We start from the raw sequence: 10,804 nt of genomic DNA, 5'->3' as shown, positions 1-10,804 counted from the left end.
ATCTGCTCTAGCAATCTCTTAATATACTTTTATATTTAAAGAGCAATCTAGTCTGATTCTCACGCCGGAGGGTGGTCACAAGGAGGGACCCCCCCCTTCTCAGTGACGAGCTCACGGTGTCTGTTTTGCAGGTTATCAGAAGAACCATCTTCCAAGGGTCTAACCCCTCGTGGGAAACATCTATCTAACCCCCAGGTTACCAGTAACCTGCCCGGGGTCCGGTTAGTGTTTCTTCAGACCGACCTAGATCCAGTAATCGCCTCACCAGTCCTCCCTGCTCTCCCAGACCGACCTAGATCCAGTAACAAAAACCAGTTAATCAAATAGTCAATACGGTTGAAAAGGGTGATGATGTGTTTAGAACATGTGAAAACGGCCTGGGTTGGGTTAGAAATTTTTATATAGTAAAAATGAACTCTGCTCTGCAAAGGCAGGCCATAAATCGAGTATAAAAAAAACTAGTCATCAAATTATGTAATACATAAAAGTCTTAGGGTGAACGTATTGTGTTGAAAAGACATTTTTTAGTACATGTTGAAACGAGGTGGGTTGGTTGGGTAAGGTTGTGACATCCAAACACTTTCTCGTCTATTTTCTAATAAAAATTTAATAAGTAAAATAAGAATTCAAAAACAATTCCATTATAATAATAAATAAAAACTAACAAAATAGTTTAAAAGATTTTATGCTTTAAAAGTAGATTCGGGGTTGCTTACAGCATGTTTAACCTCTTTGACCCATTTCATTCATTTCCCTTTTGACCAAAAAGATTCTTTGACCTTTTAAGGTACCAAATCAACTCATTCGTGTAAGTAAATGGGCCAAATCTAACTGGCAAGCCAAAACCAAATCCACAACTTTGCAAAATAAATAAATAAAAGGTTTAAGTTACATACCGATCCTGTGAATGTATGCTGAAGATGAATCTGGAAAATCATAATTGATCACACAATTGACCCCTTTAAAATCCATTCCACGTGCGATCACATCAGTCGCAATTAAAACCCATGTTTTACCAGCTCTAAAGTTATCAATAGCATTCTCTCGCTGATTTATTAGACAAAATCATCACATATCGAAATTAAATATCAAGCAATACATAAAAATTAATCAATATTCGTTTTACCTGTAATTGAGTTAGATCAGAATGTATAACATCAACTCTGTTATCACTATGTTTCAATTCATCATAAAGCTCCTTTGCCCGTTCTTTGTTTTGAACAAAAACCAGCACCGGTGGATTTAAACTCTGCTCATAGAATTATAACATGTATATATTAAGAACACCAAAATTAACAATTTACAGAAATCATAAGTGAGACCCAGCTACCTCTTGGAAGATTTGACGAAGAGCAATAAGTTTTCCTTCTTCACTCCCAACAAAAACCAATTTTTGGTTTATCGACTCCGAGGCAGAATTCCTTATTAAATTCTAAATAAGCAACAGCCAAATATAATATCAAACGAATAACAGAAAAACAAAGTTTCATGTATTACTTACTTCCTGCCAATAATTACACGAACAGCATCATGCATTATTGTACGTGCAAGCTCTTCAACTGCGTCGGGTAAAGTAGCACTAAATAGTGAACGGATTATCGAAGGGTTAGAACATGCTTTTACAACTGCATCAACTTCTTTTAGTAAACTGAGCTCGAAAAGCTTATCAGATTCATCCAAAACAAGGTATTCAACCCTGCAAAGAAAAAGAAAACAAATACATTAATCTATTATATATATGCACACATACATAAACACAACACACACACACATATATATATATATATGTATGTATATATATAAAGTATAAGATAAGGTAATTTACCTGCTTAGATCAAGCTTCCTTTTGGTGATTGCGGATTTTAAACGAAGTGGTGTAGATATGAGAATATCACAAGGAACTTTTGAAAATTCAGCAGTGTTATAAAGCTGCTTAGTCAGCAATTTTATATAAAATTTCTTTCCTTTTGCCAATTTTTTACATTCTCTGTAAGTTTGAGAAGCTAGTTCTCGTGTGGGGCAAAGGATTACAGCACGAACACCATCCTTTGAAGCACGCTGATAATCACATAAAAGTTGTTAAAAGTAATGTGTTGGAACGTTTCATAATCATTAATAGCAAACGTCTTAAGTACCTTTAGTTTCATAAGCATAGGACAAACAAATGCCAGTGTTTTTCCCGAACCCGTTGGAGCACATGCAAAGCATTCCCTTCCCTATCATAATGACATAAAAAATAAGAACGCAAAAATAGAAAAGATAATATTATATAATATAATTAATTAATGATCATACAGATAATAGTATTGGAATGGCCTGCATTTGAATCGGTGTTGGCTCTTTGATTCCGAGTTCTGCTAAATTTCGCAAAATATATGGTCTGCATTCATACCTGTGAACAGAAAAAGAAAAATAATAAAAGATAAACAAATATGAGCTCTTAAGGTGTGCTTTAAAACAATAATATGAAGTAGAATCTTGATTTAACAGCTACAAACGGAAAAACATATATAAAAGTACCTTGATTTCAACTCCGAAAAATCTTGAAGAGGTGATGCGATATTACTTCCAGATGTATGAATGTTATGCTGCTTACGAAAAATCGCATCCCTCTGAAATCAAAAAGGGTAAAAAAGTAACTTACTATCCCATGTGTATATAACCATCGCACATCCAACAATCTAAATCGAAAGGGGTAAGAAAGTAACCTCCATTTGTCTATATAATTCTTTCTTCCCATTTTCAGTTTTTTCAGTATCTTCCGTTTCTTCATCCTTTTCAAGAACTGGTTCTGTCTTTGATTTCTTAAAAACACTAAATCCTTCTACAGAGTGACCAGGGTCTGAAACCAATAAAAATAAAATCTTTAAAAAAAAGAAAAGTCATCTCTAAAATAACTAAACTTGTGTTCCAAAAGTAACTGAAACATCTCCCTTTCGTTTCTTCCTCTTTTTAACAGGCTTTTCTACTGCCGGTTTTTCGATTTCAAGCAACTTCTCTTCAACATCATCACTTTTCTTTATTTCCTGTTTTCAAAATCATCTTTTGTAAACTTTAAAATGATGAAACAAACATGGTTCATGATTATAATACATATACATAACTACATATTTCAAAGCTACTAATACTTGTTCAGACATCCAACGTATGCAATAGAGTGTACAAACGAGCTAAGCTGCTAGAGAGCTTCTTGAGATCAGATAGTAAAAAGCTCGAAACGAGCCCAGCATTGTCGACCCTGATCTGAGCCTGAGCCTCAAATAAAGCTGGTTTGATTATCAAGCCCAAGCTCAAGCCTTGTAAGAGAAAAATCGTTTAAGCTCATCAAGCCTTAACAAGCATTGTGCGTATTTAAATTTTTGCTCTTGTAGACTGCATTAGTTTCACACTACACAACCGAGCTCAAGCCCAGCTTTGGCTCGTTAAGGTACTGCACATGAGCTCAACTTAAACTTAGGCTCGTTTAAGGTTTTTCAAAATATATAAAGTAATTAAAAACGTTAATAAATAATACATGAGCCGAGCTCGAGCTAGTAAAAATGACTCACGAGCTAAGATCAAGCTCTAGAAAAGTGCTCAAAACATGCTTTGGCTCGTTTAAGATACTGCACACAAACTCAACTCAACCTTAGGCTCGTTTAAGATATTGCACACAAACTCACCTCAACTCAACTTTAGGCTCGTTTAAGGTTTCTCAATATATATAAAACACTTAAAAATGTTAATAAATAAAACACGAGCCATACTCGAACTTGTTAAAACAACTCACGTGTCAAGCTCGAGTAAGTCAAAACAATCTAAGCCTCGGCTCATTTGCACCCCTACACTACTCAACAGTCAACACCAAATTAAGCTCTAAACTCCAGTTCGTCTAAGACATTTATCAAAAAAAAAACTAAAAATGTTAACAAATTAATTAATAAATAATAGACAAGTCAAGCTCGCGCTTTAGAAAAGTGCTCAAAACGAGCCAAAAACTCGTTTAAGACTTTAAGGTATTGCGCATGAGCTCAACTCACCCTTAGGCTCGTTTAAGGTACTGCACACAAACTCAACTCAACTCGACTTTAGACTCGTTTAAGGTACTGCACACAAACTCAACTCAACTTTAGGCTCGTTTAAGGTTTCTCGAAATATATAAAAAAAAACTTTAAAATGTTAATTAAATTAATTCATACTAACTTAATTAATAAACAATACATGAGCCAAAGTTGAGCATGTGAAAACGACTCACAAGCCGAGCTCAAGACAAGCTCAGACTCGGCTCATTTGCACTCCTAGACTACTCAACAATCAACACTAAATTAAGCTCTAACTCCAGTTCATCTAATACATTTTTCACAAGCAAAAATTCAGTAACTAATACTCAAATCAGACTTCGTTCATGCAGTAATTATATCATATGTAGTTAACCGCCACAAGCAGAGCCTGAACCTAACATAAAGCTTGGGTCTTGTATCGGAAACTCGTTTAGGCTCATCGAGCCTTAACAAGCCCTGTGCATATTTAAATTTTAGCACTTTTGGACTTCTATGCAATACTTTCACACTACACAACCGAGCTCAAGACGAGCTTTGGCTCGTTTAAGGTACCTCACCTCGACACTCGACCTTAGGCTCGTTTGAGGTTTCTCAATATATATAAAAATAATTTAACATGTCAACAGAGTAATTAATAAATAATACACGAATCAGCTTGAACTTTCAAAAAAAAAAGACTCGAAAGAAGCCAAGGCTCGTTTAAGGTACCACACACGAACTCAACTCAACTTTAGGCTCGTTTTAAGGTTTCTCGAAATATATAAAAATACTTAAAAATGTCATCAACAAATTATCTAATAAATCATACACAAGCTGAGCTCGAGCTTGTAAAAACGACTTACAAGCCGAGCTGAGCTCAAGCTCTCGTATGTCAAAGCAAGCTCAGGCTCGGCTCATTTACACCCATACACCACTCAACAATTAACACTAAAATTAAGCTCTTAACTCCAGTTCATCTAATACATCTAATATTCAAATCGGACTCCATAGCATATAACTTAACCTAATATAATATCCCTAACATTCATTAACGCAATAATTAATTATATCACACGCCACAAGCAATTCAATTCAATTGAATTAAACTTATTTACCTTGAAGCGATCAAAATCAACGGCAAATTTCTTCCGATTGAATGTGATTCCGGAGAAAAGAAACGACGATGGATCTCTATCCATCACATACGCTCTTCGATTTCTGATTCGCCGTAATTGATTAGGGTTTATACGTAAGTAATAAACCTCTGTCTTTCGAGAAAAAGAATATAATAAGTTTAAACTCTTATCGCAGATATAACCCCAAACTATAACTTATTATCATTATTAGGTTAGTTATTGCGAAAGTTACAAACCCACGATTGAAGTTAACCGGTTATGTTAAATTGGAACGGTGTTCGTGTGATATGGTGAGAAACACACCCTGATAATGACGTAGCACTTTTAACTTTTTTTTTTATTTGAAAAAACTATACTCAAGTTAAAGATAATTAAAAGACTCGTTTTTTATAGTGTAATTTTTTTTTTCTTTTTTTAAATATCCTTTTGGATACAGCTTTCTTGTAATCAAACTTAATACCAATGTAAATAATCTTTTTATTTTGTAATTTATGCATGTTTCTGGTTAGATCGTGTCGGAAAATTCCCATAGGTTTAATACAAATCATAATTAGACATACCCGTAATTTTGGGTACCATGCCCCTATATTAAGTTTGTAGGAAATCAACATGATATTTGTAATGAAACCGTTTCTCGCAAAATAAATGTCTATATTTTTCGTAAATACATGTAAAAAAATCATGCAAAAGACATTGTATAGATTTTTAAACACAAATGTATAGAATTATGTGAAATTTAACATTGTGAATTCACTAGCATAAATAGATGAAGGCCTCGCTTGTACAAAGACACCACCAAACAACCACCATAATGACTATGGTCCAAGTTTGGGTTAGTGTTTTTCTGGTTAGATTCAGGATTTGGGTTAGTTCGTGTTTCGAATAAAAGTGGCAATCCTATTAAGGGGCTGTTTGGCAACATCTGAATCAGTAAGTCTGAACCATTAAGCTGTCTGAATGGGTAAGATAATCTGAACCAGTTAGACATCTGAACCAATAAGAGCTGTTTGGTTAGACATATGAATGACTGTGCAGAATTACTAATTTACCCCTCTATATAATGATGTACTGAATGAAATGTATTTGTTTCATCAAAAATCTGAATGACTATACTGAATAACGGATAATTAAAATAAAGAGAATTCAAAACAACATAGAAAATCTAAATTACACAAATCCTTCATAATCCATAAAACACATACTAAAATTCAAATACAAATTTATACTTTACGTACAATTCAATTTTAACTGATCAAACTAGTTGATTAGCTATTTGGTCACGCAAATTATTCATATAGTGAATGCCTTTTGAACCCCATTCTATGTCATGAACTGACTCACTATTGTTGTCTCCACCTTGTTCTTCTGAAAATGTAGTGTCCTCGTCATACTCCATAAATAACTGATCAGAAATATTTGATTTCCTTATAAAATTATGTACGACGAAGCAAGCAATCACTATGTCCCTTTGTTTTGGAAAAGAAAAGGGAGCCATTCGCTGTAGGATTGGGAATCGGGACTTCAAAACACCATACGAACGCTCAATAACATTTCTGAGTTGTGCGTGAGCATGATTGAATTTTTCTTCCTTAGTTAACGCACGTCTTCGTCGAAAATCGGCTAACCAATATCGTGTATTACAGTAAGGAGTCATAAATCCATGAGTATTGGTATATGCAGCGTCGCAAAGGTAATATTTATCTGTAACCGTTAGTGTCTGTTGTCAAAACAACAACATGAAAACATATAATATATTTATAATAAAAGTTCACGAATGATTAAAAACCTGTTGGAGGGAAAGGAAAGCCGGAAGTCTGGTTAAATGCTACTTCTTTTAAAACCCTTGAATCATGTGCAATGCCTTCCCATCCGACCCATACAAAGGTGAATACCATATTAAAGTCACAAATTGCTAAAACATTTTGATGGCATTCCCCTTTTCCTCTTCCCCTGTAACGGGTCTGTTGATCAGCAGCAACGACTACATGTATAAGAGTTCCATCTAATGCACCTATTGCTCCGGGAAATATTTCTTTTAACTTCCTGTGTCGTTCTGAAGTATTTGGGGCTTCATTGGTATATGTAGGGACTATAACTTCTCTTGCAAAGTTCATCATTGCATTTAGGACCTCATGGAAACATCTATGAACCGTTTCCGTTGAATGTTGAAACCGTGGCTAACCACTCGAAAGCGTTCGTTATGTCCTATGACAGTCAAAAACATAGCTAACTTTTCTTGAACGCTTATTGTCCGACTACGTTGCAACCAATTATTTTGTATAAAATGATTGCACAATAGTACAAATGCATCACGCGAAATACGCATGATCTCATGCCATTGTGTACTTGATCCATGCAACAATTCTTGCGTATATGCATGACCGGTCAATGCCGAATTAAAATCTCTTATCCTTTCATTTCCTCTTAAGGCTAATTGTAGCCAATACCAACAAATTACAATGAAAACTATGATCTCATCATCCGAATCCATATGTTACGTGTCATAAAAAACATGAATAAAACATATAACATAATTTTCTTTAAAAAAAACATCCATAAAATTCATAACATAACATTCAACAAACAAACATCCAAAAAATTCATAACATAACCTTCAACAAACAAACATCCAAAAATTTCATAACATAACCTTAAACAAAAAACATTCAAAATAATCCGTATTTCGCTCCTGCGTTTTTCACCCATGGCTCACAAGCTAGCGGAATAAGAAGTAACCACACCTTCCTAAGATCGGCACTTTCACCAAAAAGTAAAATCGCTGTTTGATATTTTGCATCAAGTACATCCCATCCCATTAACTCTAACTTTGCCATACATGCCTCAATATCATTAGAAGCTTTATGTTTCTCAATAAACACTTTTGCCATCTCGTTAATATTGTCCTTAATTTCTATTAGACTTGAATTTACGGATTCCCTGTCCTTTCTTTTCACCCCCCTTTTTTAGGCTGAACGGGTGAGTCGTCATTAACACTTACAGTTGGAGCACCTATTGCAGTTAAATCAACGTCCTCAAGACCATTTGAAGTGTTGTCCAACACTTCCTCAAAAGGATGTGGAAGTGTAGAAGATGGACCCCAACTTTCAAAGCCATTAGATGTAGAGCCCTCAAACAATTGAGTACATAGTTCGGGGTAAGCAAGTGGCATGGTTCTTAAGGCTTCTACATACTTGTTAGTCTGTTTGGAAAAAAATATTATAAAATTCTATAAGATTCTTGAAATATATCAAGAACTACTATTTAGAGAGAAAAGATATTATTGTTTAAAAAATACCTTCATCTTTAGTTGCCACTCTTCTTCCGACAAATTAAACATGTTTGTCACAGCATTATAAATATTGCCTGTTTTGTTTTTAAGCTTTCTCCAAGCTGAAAATCTTCCTTTTAGATAGTCATAACGGTTCCTCATTTGTTTTTGTTCCACTATGAAGTTATGTTGCATTTTTAATTTTTCCGAAATATTCTTCCATGACAATGTTTTAAGGTTACCTCCCTCACGCCCATTAACGGTTAACTCGTGAATACATGCTTCAAGAAAAGTTTTCTCCACACCTTCTTGTTTCCAATTAATCCTAACCATTTCTTTAAACAATAAAAGCAAATGCGTTTCCACAAAATCATGTTCAAAGCAAATTAGTTCAACAAATTAGGAGCATATTCAAAGCAAATTAATAAAATAGTTCAACAAATTAGGGGCATGTTCAAAGCAAATTAACATACAAATAAAATTGTTATATGTTAACCCACCGGAAACTTTAATCCCGATTAAACACCCATTTTATGAATTTTATTCTCTTTGAGGCATTTCATCAAACACCTTATGTGCATATATTTAACTCAACAATATTCATATGAATTCTATAGTCAAATCATCCAAATTTTCATTTCAAATCACATATTGTTCAGTTATTTATAAACACGGATGCAAATACAAGAGCACAAGATCGATTTACCTCATACTGTGGTGGTGGCTGGAAGAGGCGAGATTTGACGGTGGTCGGAGCCGGGAGAGGCGGTGGTGGTGGCTGGGAGAGGCGGTGGTGGTAGGGTTGGGAGAGATAATGGTGGTGGCTGGAGAAGCGGTGGTGGAGGTGCCGACGGAACTGTGGTGGTGGCTGGAAGGAGAGGTCAGGGTTTGGAGATTTGGGGTAAAGTGGGAAACAAAACATCTGTTTCATTCAGCTAAAAAAATAAAGCTGGACCATTCAGACCTTAATGGTTCCATTCAGCAACCCTTTTTTGCGAACCAAACACCTATTTAGTTGACCGGTTCAGCAAAAAGTGTCTGAATGGCCCCATTCAGACGCAAACAAACAGCCCCTAAGGCTCCTTTTATGTGAAATGAGTTTTTCTTGCATATTTTATTTATATAAGCAGTCACCTTATATATTTGTAAATTTATCTTCCTTGATGTTATTTTACATGTGAAATCTCTTGCTTAAGATTTATTTATTAAAACCAGCCTTTTACTAAAAAATAGCACCGTTTTGTGCTTCTAGACTTAGGGTTCGGTTTTACATACGTGTGTATGGCTTTAAACAATTTTAGGGCATTATTTGATTTTAAGTAATTTATAATAGTTGAATGTATCATTTAAGCAAAATATTTTAGTCCAAATATATATTAATCAATTAATTATTACCTAACGAAAAAAATTTAGCCCAAACTCATTATTTTTGGCCAATTTATTTTGTTCGGCCCAAAATTTTCAAGCTTAAATGGCAAAACTGGGAAAATCGAACCGAACCGAACACAAACCATAAGTCAAAACGACGAGCTCGATTACCACGAAAAAGAGATGATTCAACCGCTAGTGAGACTAGGAGCTTCCTGAGAAGAATAAGTTGAATCATGTAAATAGCATGATTCATCGATTCATCAACTGGTAAAGGGTCCTCAAACCAACTTGTTCGTTCTTTCTATTTCTCGATAAGCGGTTTTGTTTTTCATGAAGACAGCCCATCAATGGAACTTGCTTTGTTATCGGTCTGCTCGTTCCCACCTGTCTTCTTCCCACTATAGTGAAAGTCACCATAACAGGAACCTGACTAACATTAAAGGCTGGTTACTCAAACCACTGTCTTCCAAAAATACCTACACCGATGGGGTTTTCAAAATTCAAACACCAACATTTGATTTTTGGTTTGGTTTTATCCCAAAACCGAACCAAATGACTTTCCAAAAACATTACATAATGTTGTCAAGCGGACCTACATAGGTTCATGAGCTTACTATTATCAGGAATAGTGGATTCGACATCTCGTTGATTAGATGTTCCCTACTGGTGATCATTCTCCATGTTGACTTCCTGCACCTTTGAGCTTGCGATTTGTGTGCATGCGAGAGAGCACCGGGCTAAATAACAAATAAAAACAATGTATCAAAATAATAAGGAGAAAAACAAAGGTTTTTATTTTACAGGAAACTTACCGCTGTAAGTCCTTGATTCGTCCGATCAGCAACAATACCTGTTGCCATTTGGACTGCAATGGCTATTTGTTGATAAGACTTACCAATCGTAGTATTAAGAAGAATGCTCTCAAGAGAATCATGATTGCGCTAGATAGAAAAAGAATTGAAAGGTAAGTTCTGATACTGTTTAATCATTAAAGTAATTTGAAAACTCAT

General features: G+C 35.0%; 2 protein-coding genes across 2 annotated transcripts; both read right to left on the bottom strand.

The window, feature by feature from the left end:
• Positions 1–233: 233 nt before the first annotated feature.
• Positions 234–2,827, bottom strand: LOC143576430 (DEAD-box ATP-dependent RNA helicase 57-like). The gene is made up of 10 exons (XM_077060519.1): positions 2,709–2,827; positions 2,521–2,612; positions 2,296–2,392; positions 2,136–2,216; positions 1,826–2,058; positions 1,502–1,696; positions 1,331–1,421; positions 1,127–1,249; positions 897–1,047; positions 234–292 (listed from the first exon to the last, which is right to left on the bottom strand). The coding sequence occupies exons 1-10, from the start codon at positions 2,712–2,714 to the stop codon at positions 234–236; spliced, it is 1,128 nt and encodes a 375-aa protein (XP_076916634.1). The 5' UTR covers positions 2,715–2,827.
• A 5,278-nt stretch (positions 2,828–8,105) lies between these two features.
• LOC143576428 (L10-interacting MYB domain-containing protein-like) lies at positions 8,106–8,756 on the bottom strand. The gene is made up of 2 exons (XM_077060518.1): positions 8,451–8,756; positions 8,106–8,354 (listed from the first exon to the last, which is right to left on the bottom strand). Exons 1-2 carry the CDS (start codon positions 8,754–8,756, stop codon positions 8,106–8,108), a joined length of 555 nt encoding a protein of 184 aa, XP_076916633.1.
• Positions 8,757–10,804: the final 2,048 nt, after the last annotated feature.

Source organism: Bidens hawaiensis, unplaced genomic scaffold (assembly GCF_021521415.1).
Source record: "Bidens hawaiensis isolate Kalapana, Puna unplaced genomic scaffold, B.hawaiensis_p1.1 tig00028119_1, whole genome shotgun sequence".
Taxonomy (NCBI): domain Eukaryota; kingdom Viridiplantae; phylum Streptophyta; class Magnoliopsida; order Asterales; family Asteraceae; genus Bidens; species Bidens hawaiensis.
This window is presented reverse-complemented; position numbering and strand designations above follow the sequence as displayed.

What these genes read in the sequence shown, in the direction of transcription:
- LOC143576428 (XM_077060518.1), bottom strand. Translation starts at nt 8,756, where the DNA reads ATGGTTAGGATTAATTGGAAACAAGAAGGTGTGGAGAAAACTTTTCTT. An exon ending in AGTGGCAACTAAAGATGAAG is followed by an intron (nt 8,355 to 8,450) that starts GTATTTTTTAAA and finishes TTTTCCAAACAG; the next exon opens with ACTAACAAGTATGTAGAAGC.
- LOC143576430 (XM_077060519.1), bottom strand. An exon ending in AGGAAGCTTGATCTAAGCAG is followed by an intron (nt 1,697 to 1,825) that starts GTAAATTACCTT and finishes TTTTCTTTGCAG; the next exon opens with GGTTGAATACCTTGTTTTGG. An exon ending in CGTGTAATTATTGGCAGGAA is followed by an intron (nt 1,422 to 1,501) that starts GTAAGTAATACA and finishes GAATTTAATAAG; the next exon opens with GAATTCTGCCTCGGAGTCGA.